General features: G+C 37.9%; 2 protein-coding genes across 2 annotated transcripts in view; both read right to left on the bottom strand.

The window, feature by feature from the left end:
• Window positions 1–5,884: 5,884 nt before the first annotated feature.
• Window positions 5,885–14,735, bottom strand: LOC107225846 (EH domain-containing protein 3). The gene is made up of 5 exons (XM_015666441.2): window positions 13,712–14,735; window positions 10,935–11,043; window positions 10,047–10,365; window positions 8,879–9,049; window positions 5,885–8,478 (listed from the first exon to the last, which is right to left on the bottom strand). The coding sequence occupies exons 1-5, from the start codon at window positions 14,509–14,511 to the stop codon at window positions 8,273–8,275; spliced, it is 1,605 nt and encodes a 534-aa protein (XP_015521927.1). The 5' UTR covers window positions 14,512–14,735; the 3' UTR covers window positions 5,885–8,272.
• A 1,348-nt stretch (window positions 14,736–16,083) lies between these two features.
• The window catches only part of LOC107225845, a 135,035-nt gene continuing 133,383 nt past the window's right edge, over window positions 16,084–17,735 (bottom strand). Inside the window, exons 5-6 of the mRNA XM_046738267.1 lie at window positions 17,490–17,536; window positions 16,084–17,393 (exon numbers count right to left, since the gene is read on the bottom strand). Coding sequence (XP_046594223.1) covers window positions 17,352–17,393; window positions 17,490–17,536 — 89 coding nt within the window. The 3' untranslated portion in view covers window positions 16,084–17,351. The remainder of the gene's footprint in view (window positions 17,394–17,489; window positions 17,537–17,735) is intronic.

The following is a 17,735-nucleotide window of genomic DNA, read 5'->3' as shown; positions in this document are numbered from 1 at the left end:
CAGTCCGCTAATAAAATTTCTCGACTTCCAGGATAAGCGCTCCGTGGTTCCTGGTTCATGTTTACAATAAATTATTTCAATTCGTTTTTCGCGCAACCCCAAATTCGGTAGCTGTCAGTCCGCTAATAAAATTTCTCGACTTCCAGGATAAGGTTGCTGGGTGAGTAAAACACTTTCATAATATTTGATCGCAATTGTAATTATATTTCATCTGAAATATTACAAACTTGTCACCTTTACAATAAATTATTTCAATTCATTTTTCGTGCAAGCACATATTCAGTAGTTATAAATAATCTTATACAATTTATTATATTATTAATTAATTAATTAATATTCTTATAATATTTTATGGCAATTGTAATTATATTTCATCTGAAATATTACAAACTTGTCACGTTTACAATAGATTATTTCAATTCATTTTTCGTGCAAGCACATATTCAGTAGCTGTGAATAATCTTGTACAATTTATTATATTATTAATTAATTGATTAATTACATTAATCCTTACACAATATTTTTGATGTGTTCCTATACTAAAAATATTCATTACTATTCCAGGTATTACCCGAGGTGGTCGGAGGTGGACGAGGAGGAGGACGAGCTGGACGAGGAGGAGGACCAGGTGGACGAGGAGGAGGACGAGGCGGACGAGGAGGAGGCGGGGTGGGTCGTGGGAGAGGACCTCTCCTCTCCTCAGAGGAGGGGAGGGGGAGAGGCAGGAAAGGGGGAGAGGTGGGCGGGCAGGGGGAAGGGAAGGGAAGGGAAGGGAAGGGAAGGGAAGGGAAGGGGCGGGGACGGGAGGGAGGCGGGGAGGGGTTGGGAGGGGGAGGGAGGGCGGGAGGGAGGGAGGGAGGGAGGGAGGGCGGGCGGGAGGGAGGGAGGGAGGGAGGGAGGGAGGGAGGGCGGGAGGGAGGGAGGGAGGGAGGGATGGAGGGAGGGAGGGAGTGGATGACGGATGTCAGTGCAAGTCCCCCACACGCCCACCCGCCCGCCCGGCCCTTCCCTCTCCCTCCCGCCCTCCCTCCCACCCTCCCTCCCTCCCTCCCTCCCTCCCTCCCTCCCTCCCTCCCGCCCTCTCTCCCTCCCTCCCTCCCTCCCCCGCCCCGCCCCCTCCCCTTCCCTTCCCTTCCCTTCCCTTCCCTTCCCTTCCCCCTGCCCGCCCACCTCTCCCCCTTCCCTGCCCCTCCCCCACCCCTCCTCTGAGGAGAGGAGAGGTCCTCTCCCACGACCCACCCCGCCTCCTCCTCGTCCACCTCGTCCTCCTCCTCGTCCACCTGGTCCTCTTCCTCGTCCAGCTCGTCCTTCTCCTCGTCCACCTCCGACCACCTCGGGTAATACCTAGAATAGTAATGAATATTTTTAGTATAGGAACACATCAAAAATATTGTGTTAGGATTAATGTAATTAATCAATTAATTAATAATATAATAAATTGTACAAGATTATTCATAGCTACTGAATATGTGCTTGCACGGAAAATGAATTGAAATAATTTATTGTAAACGTGACAAGTTTGTAATATTTCAGATGAAATATAATTACAGTTGCCATCAAATATTATAAAAGTGTTTTACTCACCCAGCACAAATCCTCGTCCTCCTCGTCCTCCTCCTCGTCCACCTCCGACCACCTTCAACCACCTCAGGTTATACCTTGAATAGTAATAAATATTTTCAGTATAAGAACACATCGAAAATATTGTGTAAGGAATAATATAATTGAGTAATTGATTAAATAATTAATCAATAATATAATAAATTGTATAAGCTTATTCGTAGCAACTGAATTTGTGCTTGCACGAAAAATGAATTGAAATAATTTATTGTAAAGGTGACAAGTTTGTAATATTTCAGATGAAATATAATTACAATTGCCATCAAATATTATAAGAATATTAATTAATTAATTAATAATATAATAAATTGTATAAGATTATTCATAGCTACTAAATATGTGCTTGCACGAAAAATGAATTGAAATAATTTATTGTAAAGGTGACAAGTTTGTAATATTTCAGATGAAATATAATTACAATTGCCATGAAATATTATAAAAGTGTTTTACTCACCGAGCACAAATCCTCGTCCCCCACCTCCTGAATCACCGAGATTACCCGCAACCACCCCTAACTACCTCCAAATAAAACCGCCAACCACCTCGAGTTATACCTCGAATACTAATAAATATTTTCAGCGTGAGAACAAATCAAAAATAATGTGTAAGGTTTGATATAATTTTTTTATCGACATATTTTACCAAAAACATTATGAGAAGATTGTAAAGTTATAGGAATTTTATTAGCGCACTGACAGCTACCGAATTCGGGGTTGCGCGAAAAACGAATTGAAATAATTTATTGTAAACATGAACCAGGAACCACGGAGCGCTTATCCTGGAAGTCGAGAAATTTTATTAGCGGACTGACAGCTACCGAATTTGGGGTTGCGCGAAAAACGAATTGAAATAATTTATTGTAAACATGAACCAGGAACCACGGAGCGCTTATCCTGGAAGTCGAGAAATTTTATTAGCGGACTGACAGCTACCGAATTTGGGGTTGCGCGAAAAACGAATTGAAATAATTTATTGTAAACATGAACCAGGAACCACGGAGCGCTTATCCTGGAAGTCGAGAAATTTTATTAGCGGACTGACAGCTACCGAATTTGGGGTTGCGCGAAAAACGAATTGAAATAATTTATTGTAAACATGAACCAGGAACCACGGAGCGCTTATCCTGGAAGTCGAGAAATTTTATTAGCGGACTGACAGCTACCGAATTTGGGGTTGCGCGAAAAACGAATTGAAATAATTTATTGTAAACATGAACCAGGAACCACGGAGCGCTTATCCTGGAAGTCGAGAAATTTTATTAGCGGACTGACAGCTACCGAATTTGGGGTTGCGCGAAAAACGAATTGAAATAATTTATTGTAAACATGAACCAGGAACCACGGAGCGCTTATCCTGGAAGTCGAGAAATTTTATTAGCGGACTGACAGCTACCGAATTTGGGGTTGCGCGAAAAACGAATTGAAATAATTTATTGTAAACATGAACCAGGAACCACGGAGCGCTTATCCTGGAAGTCGAGAAATTTTATTAGCGGACTGACAGCTACCGAATTTGGGGTTGCGCGAAAAACGAATTGAAATAATTTATTGTAAACATGAACCAGGAACCACGGAGCGCTTATCCTGGAAGTCGAGAAATTTTATTAGCGGACTGACAGCTACCGAATTTGGGGTTGCGCGAAAAACGAATTGAAATAATTTATTGTAAACATGAACCAGGAACCACGGAGCGCTTATCCTAGAAGTCGAGTTTCACCGCGTAGCGGACCCGAAGCGCGGGATCCGGGAGGTTGAGAACCCGGTACTCGAAATTTGCGGAGCGCGACTCTCATGCGTCCGCTCTACTGCGCGGTTGTTTCCAGACTGAGAAATTCGGCTAGCTGATTTTGAATTGGTGACGTCACTTTCTGAACGTCCGACATCCAAACTATGGTTTCGAACTTTGATACTATGTATGATGATGTATGATGTACGATGTATGATGTATGATGTATGAGGTATGATGATATGATATGATGTATAATGATTTTAGCTTTCACATTTCATACAAGAAATACACACTTTATCTCTCCTGCCGATTCCAGACTCAAGCGGCCAGGCCCTTCGATGGTCAGCCGTTGACTGAAGATATATTCTTCAGTGAACGGGTCGGCTAATAACGCTGCCGTTCTGCGACAGTTGGATGATGAAAAATTTCGCTCGTATCTTTCAAATGTGTGTTAAAATACACTCGAAGTGTTAAGAAGCGCCGTTCTTTCTCTCCCTATCACCTTTCTAGGTCTTTAAACCACTACGCAGCGTTAAATATCGTCTCATGTACGAAGCATCCATTTCATCTCGTTCAAAATTAGCGCATCCGTGATGTATTACAGTTACTCTGAATTTTTTTCCATCCGAATACTTTTAGAAAAACAATTCTGCTCCTCTACCCAACGCAGATACTTCACTTGCGACCAGCTAAAACAACGTTTCGATTCTATGCCTATGAAAATTCAAGATCGAGAGAGCAAATGAAAAGTTGTTGGAATAATTATGAATACTAATGTTATGGAATACATCGAGCGCGCGTCGAATAGAATTCCATTTCGAAATGAATAATTCTTCTCTTTTCATATCATAGCTAATCTGGTAATATAGCTAAATAGGATGGTTGGAGGTGTTCGGAAATGTTAGGAGGTGGTCGGCGCTGGCAGAAGGTGATAGGGGGTGGTCGAAAGTGGCCATTGATGGTCGGAGGTGGCAGGGGGAGGTAGGAGGTGTTCGAAAATGGTAGGACATTTCAAAAGTTAAAGTCGACGATGATCCGGTGCATCAATTTGATCGTTACAGATTTTCGTTTCCCATGAGGCGTAGAGTATTCAACAACGATAATGCAGTCCTTAAAATTCATCATTCATCTCTGACTGGAAAGCTAATTCGCAAGGCGTGGTATTCTATTCTATTTGCATTATTAGAAAAATACCCGTACTCTACATACACTGTTTCTAATCTTTTGCTACCTTTGGTTCAATCCCCATGCTTCCACAGCACGATTAGTCGGAAATGTTTTTGATTATCCATAATAAAATAAAAGAAGTAACAAAGCTTAAATTTATTGTTAAAGCTCTAATGAATACATCAAACTGCGGTCGAATCAATTCATTTATTGTTTGCACATGACCCCTGTATATTTGATAAATTATTCCTAAATACATTGAAACATATGTATTTATAACGAAATATCATGCAATGGGCTGTGTAAACTATAAACTATAATTTCCATCGGATAGCTGCTTTCATGTCAACAGGGCTTTGAGACTCAGTTCAGTTCGTCCTCCTCCTCGTCCACCGAAATGCCACCTCCAACAATCGCCAAACACCTCGAACAACCACCGATAACCACCTCGGGTTGTACCTGGATAGCAATAAATATTTTCAGTATCAGAACACATCAAAAATATTACGTGAGGATTAATATTTAAAAAGTGCTGGAATAGATTCTTGCATGCACTATTCCGACGTAATTTTGCGAAAGAAATCGATTGGGCGCAGTCCCAACACGTTGCGATTGACGCATTAAAAGTTGCAGCCAAAAAAAGATGACCTGAGTTTTTGACATTTTTCAGCTGGTGCTCTTTTCTTCGTACTGTCTCTTCTGTTGGTCCCACGCTCTTTTCGCTGCGTTTTCTGAGTTCCAGGGGGTCCAATTGGTCAGTAAAGGGTCATACAAATCGAATCGGGGACTAAAAGTTTTTCGCCCCAAAAAACAGCAAGGCTCACCCCTTTGTATTTTTGGCGAAAATTTTCGCGATTTTGGAAAGCGCTGAAATAAATTCTTTCGCGCACTATTCCGACGTAATTTTGCGAGAGAAATTGATTGGGCGCAGTCCCAAAGCGCTGCGAGCGTTATATCAGAAGTTAGAGCCAAAAAACCAGAAGCCGTGTTTTTGATATTTTTCCGCCGCTGGTCTTTCCTTCGTAAATCGGTGCGTTTTGTGCGTTCCTGAGGATTCAATTAGTCAAGAAAGTGTCGTACAAAATCCCAAATCGATTCTGAGACGAAAGATTTTTCGTTCAAAAAATAACTAAGGCTAAGCCCATTGGATATATAAAATTCGGCTATCCTTTAACTTTCGAGTCATCACTCAAAAACTACTATAACTGTCACTTTGCTGTCCTTAAAAATCACGCAGTCCATAAGAATAATATATTCTTGTAGTGCTTCATAGGGTATCTTGACACTTCCATAGCCGTTAAAGTTTGATATTCGAACATTTTATATAAACTATGTACACATCGAACGAATGGAAAATAGTATAATAGTATGAGTTATTCAATATAATTTATTGTATTTGCTATAATTTCTATAAATTAATTTACAATAGAAGTATTAAAATTTGTTCTCGTATAGTATTTCCGAGACGATGGTAATTCCGCAGACAGTAAACTTCGTTCGAGACATTGTGATTGCAACTATATCGTATACAATAATGTACATTTTCACGCATGCATACTGCCACACCATGGATATTTATAATTAAGAAAAAAAAAGAAAATAATAATAATAACAATTTCATATTAAATACTTATTTTAAGCACACTAATTGCACAAAGTAAATGTTGATCAGTTCTTTGGTAATCCAGTATGGAAATTAATATTATTATTATTTGATATTATTATTAATCATTATTATTCAATTTATTTGTTTATTATTTTGTAGTTTTATAGTAAATTATCTGAATTACTTTTCTGCTTTCAATCACATAGAAAAATATACATATCACATTGTAAATGCGTTACATAAAGGCAGTGCTAAGGAAAATTGTGATCGAAAATTGTATTATTATTATTATGCATTGAAGCTGTTTTTCATTTTCAATTGTTGGTATTTTATTTTTGATGAGTCTGCAGCAAATCTCGGTGCAATCAGTAATAAATAAGTGTAAACGTAGCTTATTTGTCTCAATTAGGTTTCCGGCGATGATTTTTTATACATAATTAATTAACATCAAAGATAGGTATACATGTCTTGGGAATGATTATTATTTACAAACAATAAACGCCTATTGTCATTCAAATCCAATCCCAATATTTACAGTAGGTACGTTTTTCTTTTTGCATTTTTCTTTTTTTATATATACGTATAATATGTATATATGTATAAATATTTGTTGTCAAGTTAAATAATTTCATTGATAATAGTTCAGGATACAAATGTTATATAGATAATTAACACGAAACGGGAAATTATTAACTAAAATTTTGCAAGTGGATAATAAGTGTTATAATATAATTACTATACATCGTATATATATTATGTATTCATGAATGTAGGTATATACATGTATAAACTGGTCGTAAGCTGTTAATACGAATACAGATCAGATTAAATCGTATTCATTATTTGTTGGTGTAAAAATCGACCAATGTGCGATCGGTAAGAAAACAGTCTAATTTCTAGCGCATGTAATTCAACATTGTGCCCTGGGCTTGCATAACAGTCGGGTGATTCAATTAATTTGTCAAATCATTCATAGCCTTACGTGATAAAGGAACATGCGCAAGCAAATGGACACTTGTATCATTTATAATGGTTACATACATTTAGTTTAATATTATCATCAATTATGCTTTGTTTAATGTTTCAATGAATCTCTATCGAATCTTTACAACATTGTCTGAAAAAATGTTGCAGCGTGGATTCAGTGATTTTTGACAAAAATGATCAATTTGGTTATTTTTTGACAATTTAAACATCACACTTGCCTCTCAGTACTTGAATTTCACTAGAAATCTGTGGAGGATCAAAATTCGCCGGACAGTATGGATTGGGTGCAGTAAAATATAATACGTAGTCAACGGTAGTATTTATATCTACAAAAAATCACTGATTACACGTCATATTTTCAGAATCCTTGTAGTTCATGAATTTCCTACAGTTTATTTACCGAGTTATAAAAATAAGTTTTTTACTGCGTTGAAAAAGTTTTTCTTTTCTTTTCCTTTTTTCGATTTACCAGTGGGCACATGGTAGTCTTTTTAGTTACGTTTTTTAAATTGTCTTTCATCACATTCAAGTAAGCACAGTAAAGCACTAGAGCGATATTACGAACCAGTACAACTTGCACGAAATAAGCACGGAACTTTCTTACAATCGGTACAAATTTAACATTGACCACTCCTGCATTTTTACGCGTCTTTACGGGATACCGACTAAATTAAAAAGAAAGTGCTTCTTGAGAACGGTTGCGTGTGAGAAAACTTCACAAATAATCCCAAATAGTTAGTGTTACAACTTGTGAGATTCAAAAAAAAAGTTAGTGCAAGTGATCAGCAAAAGAAGTGGCCTAGTTAACAAAGAAACTCTCATACGTCTGTCGCAAACACGTCTCACGATCATGGTCAGCATATCGTTACTTTCACTATCGTAACAAAAGAGCGGAAAAAAAAATGTATGAACGTTTTTCTTTATAGATGCAAAAGGAGACCGACACTTGTATCGCCATGAAGTCTAGTATTGCATTTACAATAATGTCGATAGAATGTATTACATATAATGTATGCCCTCGTAATTTATCATGTTCACTTGAAAGGTGTAAATGATCCTTATCAGTTTTAACTGTGATGTGAAGAAAAAAAATGGAATTGATTGGTCTAGCTGTGTCAAAGTGCGCGTGGCTGGAACAACCTACATCACACACATCCGTCACATTCATAAGTTACGTTTCGAAGGGGGCACCAGATGATCCGGAAGTTCCGAAGGTATATCGTGACCATCTATTTTGACATTGATTAGGTGCATCGCAAGTGCAAATTCATCCGCATCCAGTAAACCATCCTGGTCGATGTCAGAAAGCTTCCAAATCTTTCCTAGAACGCTGTTTGGCAGCTTGGATTTAACCATCTCCGATTTAGCAGCTGAAACAAAGTGGATATACGTAACAATCAACAGTCTAGAAAAGTAAGACTTCGAAATCAGGTCGTGACTTTGGTACCGAGCAATGAAAAAGTATAATAATTTTCATCAGTTACTTATAATGATGTTCAAAGTCTGTATAAAAGATACGAGCTTATCAGAGCCGATTGAGTATTACTCTTTGAAGATATTTGTAATAAACTAATCGGAATCCCATACATTGCGCAGTTTATCCACTCACATGACTTATTTGCCACTCGATAATGTATTGATAATCATGCAACGACTGATAAACGATTGAATGTAAATATCTAAGCATCCACTTGTATCAAGACAAGCACGATTGAAATCTCTAGAAATTATTGAAAAAATAATGTATAGAATATCAATTCACAAACTCACCAGCTCCGGTAATTTTCCCATCCATGGGACCAAGACTGTCAAACATCGAGTCCCACTTATAACGTTCCTTATTAACGATCCATTCTGGTTCGCCGGCACCAGCATCGATACCTTCGCCTCTCTTGTAACCAAACGGACTGACCTGATCCTCTACTCCCTCAAAGGCACCACCTGAAAGTAAGCAAGCATGCATTCAAAAACTGTAACTTAGTGAAACGAATCAATTGCATAATGATCGTTCTCTCAAAGTCTATATAACACAATAAATAAAATACGAGAGCGAATGTGCATCTGAAGAGAAGAGAATTGGAAATAAAAGTAGATCTCTGATCTTCTTGCATTGGCATTACAAGAGAATAATCGATGATTGAGAGAAAAAGAGAGTAAATATGGGCAGTGCATTTAACAAACTCGATCAGCCCAGATATAACGAATATATAGAACACTGATAGTATTGTCAATTGTTTGCTCAGACGCATTGGCAAGTTTTATAAATGCGATGTAAATCCATGTCTGAATGTCTCGCTGCACGCATCGCTGGGTTCTAAAGTCCCCTAAGATTCCGAATGATAGACGTAAATACTGTCTGCTTTATGAAATGAAATTGCACTGAATTGATGTATGCAAGTGACGTGATTGATAACCAATAAAAAAATTAAAGACAAAAAAAATTTGTATCAGTTTACAATCATAATTCATGAATCAGATTAACTGCTATTTGTCATTTATTACGGCTATCATTGGCTGATGAATAATTTTCTTAGAATGTGACAAATTCTTTGATACGCAGTCAAGTGTAAATATTACATGGAACAAACTTCATAGATTATTCAGTTGTTATTTCTGGTCGAAAATTCAAGAGTTGATAAATTCAGGCGTGTACAATTTCTCATCAAGTTGAGCATTACTGTTATAAAGATAAAAATAGAAAATTGAAAAACCAACACAAATAAAATAAAAACAATTCATCCACATTTGAGAGACTGATTCTTTCGATAGATGCAAATACTTTGAAAAATTAACAGCGACGATTGCTATTTTAACATTGTTTTCTTCAGTTACAATTAATTGCTGATCGCATGTTCGATCAATCTGCTTTCTTTTCCATTTCTTTTACACCAAATACTAAGTGTGCAATATGTAATAATCGATAAATGTGTTTTCTCACCCTTGATCATTGGTTCTGTGGAGGTGGCCATTTCTTCGTGAGGAATCATAGCCATAAGCTTAGCGATATCCTCGGCAAGCATTTTGTCCACAATTTCCAGTAGTCTAGGTTTAAGCGGATGGAATTTTGTGAAATCGTGATGAGCCAGAGATTCCTGCATTTTTTTCAAATCTGGAAAATCACCGGGAGATATTTGATGCTCCCTTTGTATCTGGTCATAAACTTGACCCAAATTTTTAATAAGATCCTTCTTTTTTCCATCTTTTCCAAACATTGAGGGCATGTCTTTTCGCAATGCACTAATGATGTAAGCGTGAACCTGTGATAATTTCGAAATTATTAGTATTCATTTGAGACTGGAGCAATTCATGTAGTTTTTTTGTTCTTTTTTTTTTTTGTTTCGCATTCGTATATATCGGTGCAAAAGAAACTTGTCAACCATTAGCGACAAGTGACTGGAACTTATACATTCTTGAGATAATTGAACATTCAATAATAAACGTGTACGACAATCCTTGTCTCGAGTAAGAGTATTGATTTCACTATTCAAATGTTCTGTACTATACTCAGGTCATGTATTACGGTAAAAACTTATCCGACATTCTAGTTTCAATGTCATAATGAGCCGAAGATCCATGTTTGAATAAAAACATTAAAAGAAAGTGAGCATCAAGCTGAGATAGCTAACAATAAGAAGAGTATCTAGATATTATTACAAATAAATACATGCAAGTAATGTTAAGAAGTAAGAAAAAACGAAATAGGAAAGTACGATTATAATTTGTCGTTTAGCCGATATATGGAGAGAAAGATGACAGTCACTGTCTATTTTTATCATGACCAAGGTCCCGCATAGATTAGAGGTTTTCTTCATTGTTAATTTCTCACCTTAGCTAGGCGAGCACGTTTGATTAGGTCATTAAGTTTTCTAAGCGCAGCATTCCTGGGCAACGATTGCATATCTTTGAACAGATCTTGTTCCTCGTCTTCAAAAAGCCTGGAGAAAGTAATAAGATTTAAACTTTATTTGATTCTTCAAGTATATGAATCAACGATACTCAGAAGTCTGCTTTGTAATAATTTTTTTACAATTAGTAGTATAAACACACATTGCAGACAGTTATACAGCAGCAACATTAAATAATCCTTAACAGCATAAACAGGAAATTAGTGATTGGCAGCTAAGCGTTTTTAATTGCATCTAATACAATAATTCCTTCATCATAGGCTTGAAATGATGCTTCATATTTTCTAAATAGATCGACGTCACTTGAGCTCTAGTAATAATAACGTCAGTTATCTCACCTATATTGTTATCAATGAAGTAGAAAGTGGAGATATAATATTGTTAGTCAAGCTGACAATGAAACTGTTGAATAGAGGCAATAGACCATCAATGATGACAGAATATTTCTGCATTTCTATTTCTCGGGATAGTATCAATATGGAATACATCAGTTTTTTCAATACTTCTCAACTAGTTTATGCCACACGATTGACCTTATAAAACAGCACAATGTAATGAATTTTGGATATACGTGCCATGTTGCTAAATCCCTAATGGACCAAGCTTCAATAACTATACATGCCTCGCAAGTGAGCAGGTCTTTAAACCGCAAGTAAAAATAAAAGTACAACATACACACATTAATAAATCGTATCTCGGATTGTGGGTAAAAATAATGTGATAAAAATTCAAGAACAAAAATCACGATAAAATTCCTAAACATTTTTATAGTTTCTATGGAACATACCATAAGTTGAATTGGACATAAAAATGAAGATTTTGTATTTACTTTAACGAGTCAATTATATTTTTTACACAAGCACTTGATCAGATAGCGAATCTTCAAAGTTTACACATTTTACAAACATCCAGAATTCGATTTCAGTGTCGGAACAGTGATAGAATTATCTATTAAAAATAGCAGCAATATGCAGTTATATACTTCAAGCACAATGAAACATTTGTCGATCATTCGTTGGCAATCAGACCATGACACACAAACAAGGCACAGCCTGATGTTAGATATAACGCAGTATTACGTTTCAAGGAAATTACCCGGTATATACTAATTTACGGATAGCGCCAAAACAAGGGTGTTCGTAAACCTACATCAAGCTGTACTTGCTCAGATATAATTCAACAAACTGTAACAATTGTGATCATGACTAATTTATTGCATATTCTTTCCTTTTTTTTATATTGACACGAAAATTCGACAAATTTTTCTGGATATGCAACAAAATTTTTCTATGCAAATGCTAATGATGATTATTTTTTTTTGATTTAGGTAAAAGATAACACTGAGAACAATAGAAGAATGAATTGGAGAGGAAGTGTGTCAGCCAGATGAACCACGAACCTTTTCAAAAATTTAATATGAAACACCAAGCGTCATTTAATCACAGAGGGGATGAAGGACCAAAATAGTTAGTCCGTACTCAATTCATCTCTGTCAATTGAAGTTTGGGACAGTAAATTAGCGGTCTATTGAATTTTGGGAGTGAAATTAATCATACATTATAACAACGTGGGTAACTAATTCTCCGGAAGCCCAATTGGCTGATGACCTAGACAAGGTCAATGGTTAAATTTTTCCCCCTAACTGGACAGAGTAAGCCATGGGGCCAAAGGAGCAAGATTTGATATTCCTTTACTTTATCAAAGTTTTGAGAGCCGAAATTCAATATTTTACCAACTTTTGAATGAGCAAGTTTTGACGATGTCTGAATGTTATAATTTCACTCCTAAGATAACTAGACACCATGAAACTTCAATTAAACAATCAGCTTAACCCGAAGGACTTCAAGAGTCGTAACTTTGACTTAAGCTACCATAGAATGTATTGCTCGCATGAGTTGCACTTTTTCAGTTGTTTTAAAAACACGCGTGTTACAAGTGAAGATATTGATTTGAACTGCTGAAACAGCTGCACAACTGCCATTGTGCGTTATTGTATAATATTCTCTGGAGTATTCAATCAAACCTTGAAAACGTGGGGTGATCAATTCTTTTTTGTATCTTATTTTTTCATAATCATATCTCATCGAGATTTCATTCCACTGAGCAATTATAAAATACTGTATTTTATATAGGACAGCTATTAGTATTATCGATCGAGTAAAGTGTGACACGACGGATCGATGACACATCTCCGATGTTAATGCAAAGATCTGGACATAAAACTTAGTAAAATCAAACTGCAATAGTTATAAACTAACATTGCCCCATTTAGAGGAATCCTGGTATTTGACTTGGTAGCCGCAAGGCTAGCAGTTTAAACAAGTGCCCAGTCTCCATAAAAACAATTTTGATTTGAACAAACTGCTGGTGAAATCCAATTTTGAACAATTCTAAACATCAAGCAAGTTACTATTCTAAACTTAGTATTATTGACGTAATAAAATGTTGATATAAAAACATTGTTCTGTATCTACAAGATAACTTTCGAGGAATTGAATGCATAAAATATGAGCTTTTTGATGTTGTATAACAGTTTACTGAATTTCAGTTAAAGCTCTTCTAAAAATGCATTTGCAACATTTCAAACTTTAATCTGACAGTGAGTCATCAGCTGTTCGAACAAACATCTACAGCATGCTTTAAACAACTGATCCTGGATTCGATTGAACCCAAGAACCTACATCGAGCATAACCTTACCTGCGATTGACATCGTATCTAAGCGGCTGGTCCCAGAAGGAGCCGATATAGACCCTGGCGACTTCAGGTGTCTGCAGAACCTTGCCAAGGGACCACATAAGTGCCCCGTAGACCCGCATGAGCTGCTGATGATCGATCATATCAGCCTTGTTTAGTACGATTCTAATCTTATCGTCGTGGCCTCGCAGAGCCTCGATGGACCTCCTGAACTCGTCGGAGATGTCCAGCTTGTGGGCATCGAAGAGTAGGATGATCCTGTCGACACGCTCTGCGAACCACTCGAGCACCCCGGTGAAGTCGTAGCCTCTGTCTACGCGCTGCTTTTCACCGGACAGAATACCAGGGGTGTCGACGATGGATATACCCTTGAGAACCGGGGAGGCGACCGTCGAGCATTGGAACCGGTTGAGGAAGGCGTTCCCAAACTTTGAGAGGGGTCGGAACTGCTTGTTGGGATCGACGACCAAGGCGTTACCGGGAATCACGCCCTCCTTTTCATCGTACATGACGGCTATGAACCGGTCGGTAGTCGGCTCGGGGCCGATCCGGATCCCCGGGAAGTCTCGCTCCAGGAGGTACTTTATGAACGTCGTTTTCCCCGTCGAGTACTGACCGACCAGCAGGATCATCGGCTTCGCGTCGAAGTCAGGATCGTCGAGCTGCGGCGAGTGGAAATCGTGGAACTGGTAATGCTGCTCGAGGGGCAGCAGCTTCGACCTGTAGATCTTCTTCAGACCCTCGGTCACGTTCTCGAAGAGCTCCGCCTTGCCGTTGTCCTCGCGATTCAGCCAGCTGAACATATTGGACGCGGTTATGGTCCCACTAATTTCTTTTCTTTTTTCACTAATTTCCCCGTGAAACTCGGACACCGATAAATTTATTATCACCGGTACACCAGCCGACCACCGCGCGTCTCACTCTTTACTCTACTGTCCGACTGAGTCACCGTTTCACGTTCACGTCGCCACTCGCTTCGCTCCACGCAGTACGCACCAACTTGGCAACTTCGGCCAACTTCTGACCGCTCCGCTGCTACGCTTCTTCCACCTTCGAATCGCCGCCGCTGTGGCGCTGCGATCGCCGCTGGTGAAGGGGATCGCTCAAATTGCCTACAATTCAATCGCGATAAACCTTTTTTGCGTTGCATATGCAAATTATACGTACGCATACGTTCGTACGTAGAAACATACGTCAAATTATCATCTAATTTTTGGAAGGTACTCGCGTCAGGCGGCGATTATGGGCGTCTCGCACGCATTAGTCGCGTGCTTGGGAGTCGGGGATACGCCCTATGACTGGACGCTATTGCGGACCGGAAGCGATCGGTGCATTCGGGATATCGGCCTTCTTCTAAAAGAATAGATAGTATCTGACACGAGATAATGATTACGGACCGAGAGTGCGATTAGAAACGAATGTTCGACAATCGCTTCAGCCCAGCTAATTTGTCCAATCGATACTTAGTTATATTGATGTTCGATTTTTCTTTTCACACGTCTGTAAAACATTATTCATATATTAATAAAGTATTCTCGATCTATCGTTCAGCGACACAGATAACGCGCTTGTTTTACTTTATCCCTAATGAGTAGATGCTGAGACACAGACGCTAACTCATATATTTATCTTCATTCGACGCTACTAACATGGACGTTGATTCATACGAATGTAAAGCGGAATGAATTAGCAGATTTCTAATATTAAATAATTCGTATTTTTAAATAATTTTACAATCAAATCGACTGCGCTACTGACAGTTTATATAAAAATAAATATCTACTCGATATGAGTATATTTGATTGTAACAATTATATAGTATGTATATATATTTCTTTTTTAATAACTCTGTATAGGTATGCATGTATATTGTACGTGACATAGTTGAGTGTATATTTTAACCACTCTCATTCTACAAGTGTACCAAAAATGTCTCCGTGATTTAATAACAACACAAGAATTTAATTTTTCTCGATCCTATTCTCTGTGAGAGTTTTTTTTTTCATCCCAGACAATTACGAGCCGGGTGGAATGCCGTGGCCTGATGGTGAGAGGCATTAGTAGGTGCAGCGCTTCATTACGCCCCCGTAATCTAGCCATGTAAAGCGGTTTAAATTATACCTCGTACTTCCATCCGTTGGCATTTGTATGTCTATGTCTTGACTTGTGCAGAGCAGCGCAGTCCTCCACAGTATGATTTAAATAGGTTTAACAGACATTCCCAGAACAAGATGCCCCCATACGTGGGACTGTATAGACACCATAATGCCCAGAAGTCGAGACGTTGAATCTCGATGATTATTACTCCCACAATGATATAACATGACGGACAACTCACCGTCGGCGATATTTATTGCGGAATATTTCGTTGCCATTTTATTGCTGACGAAATAAACATTGTCAGTATACATGTATAGATACATTCAGGTGCGGGTTACATCAAAAAATTACCGAGCACCACAAAACTAATTGTTACTTGACTCTTATTTTACGTCCACGCTGCAGTATTAATGAGTGGAGAAATGATATCAATTTAAATAATCTGTTGCCTCCTTGGATTGCGTATAAATCGAGTCTGTATCAGATAATCCGTATCAAAGAAAGTAAAATTTATCAAAATAGAAACGATAATAATAACAATAATAATAATAATAGAAACATAAACTCATTCATTGCCCTCTATTGAACTGATTTCTATAAATAGCAAAACGGAAATTCAGTTATCTCGCAACAGTCAATGTTTCCGCTGTATGAATTCATCGTCATCATTGATTGAGTCAGTTTTAGTTACGTCAAACAAATCTCTATCTTGATTCCGTATTATGCCCATCAGTGCAGGCAATTATCTTGATTCTCTTATCTAGATTCGAGTACAAAATGAATACACAATACATAGACGGGTAAAATAAAAAGTATTCGCTTGCGTTTGAATGAGTCTACATCAGCGATACACCTGATTCATTATGCAATCACGACGCGAATCGATCTTGATTGAACGTAATTTAGACGTAAAGAACAATTTCTCTAACGTTTTTCTCAGTGCAAAAACGCACATCATTGATCACTCTCTCACTCCGTTCAGGTATCTAAGCTGTAGCTCATTCGGAAGACTTTTGAACTGTTATGCACATGTGGTAATGCGTTAATACTCCATCAACGGTGTTTTAATGTAATATTGAAGGCTAAAGATAGTTATTTGCTTGACACAGGTCCCGGTATTCATTGATAAAAGAAGACGCAAAAAAAAACACCGCAATTAACCGAGTCATATTTACCGTAAGTATATCGGATTTGATTAAAATTCATTAAATGTTCGGTGCCCATATTTCGTCTACCAAGGAAAGAATGTATAAATATGTTTAACATTGCGGCGAGTCCGTGTGAGGAATTATGTAGAACCTATGATTCAATTTTGCGAACGAAACATTTACACTCTTCCAGGGAAAGTTTATCACCGGAGGGTATATGTATAATAGTGAAGAGGAAATAAAAGTGGCCCTTATTCAGTGTCGTGAAACATATCATCTATGTATTGTACAACTGATCAGAGCAGTTAGAAACATCGTGAATGTCTCCGTCATATACATGAAGAATGAAGATAATCAAAGATGAGTCGACGAAGCTGAAAAATCCCGAGTACAACTCATCGTATCAGCAAGTTGCAGTTATTTTCTGCTGTGGTTTTCTGAAAACGATAACACAGTTACGGACAACATTTAAAAGTTCGAATTCTGTAGGAAAATAACAGGACTGTATAATAACAAGTGGGGTATAGACTGACCTGCATGAGCCAGTCTGTGAACTTTTCGTTATCAAACTCGTCTTGAGCTGAAATAATAATAACAACGGTAATAATCTCATTATCATATTGAAACTTTAGAAGCACAATGTGAAATTCGCAATCAGCGAGTAAAAAACCCTAAGGTACCAAAGTCTACGAAAATGAAACGAATTCTGAGCTTTGGACTACCATATTTAACGTGCAGTTGTTAGAAGTCACAATTTTTTCCTAACTGACAGTGGATTC

The sequence above is a fragment of the Neodiprion lecontei genome, chromosome 4 (genome assembly GCF_021901455.1).
Source record: "Neodiprion lecontei isolate iyNeoLeco1 chromosome 4, iyNeoLeco1.1, whole genome shotgun sequence".
NCBI classification, from domain to species: domain Eukaryota; kingdom Metazoa; phylum Arthropoda; class Insecta; order Hymenoptera; family Diprionidae; genus Neodiprion; species Neodiprion lecontei.
Note: the sequence above shows the minus strand (reverse complement) of the source record. Positions and strands in the feature narration are given on the sequence as shown.

Coding starts and splice junctions, on each gene's coding strand:
- LOC107225846 (XM_015666441.2), bottom strand. CDS start 14,511: ATGTTCAGCTGGCTGAATCGCGAGGACAACGGCAAGGCGGAGCTCTTC. Junction 10,366..10,934: donor AACGTGCTCGCCTAGCTAAG/GTGAGAAATTAA, acceptor AAATTATCACAG/GTTCACGCTTACATCATTAG. Junction 8,479..8,878: donor TGGGAAAATTACCGGAGCTG/GTGAGTTTGTGA, acceptor ACTTTGTTTCAG/CTGCTAAATCGGAGATGGTT.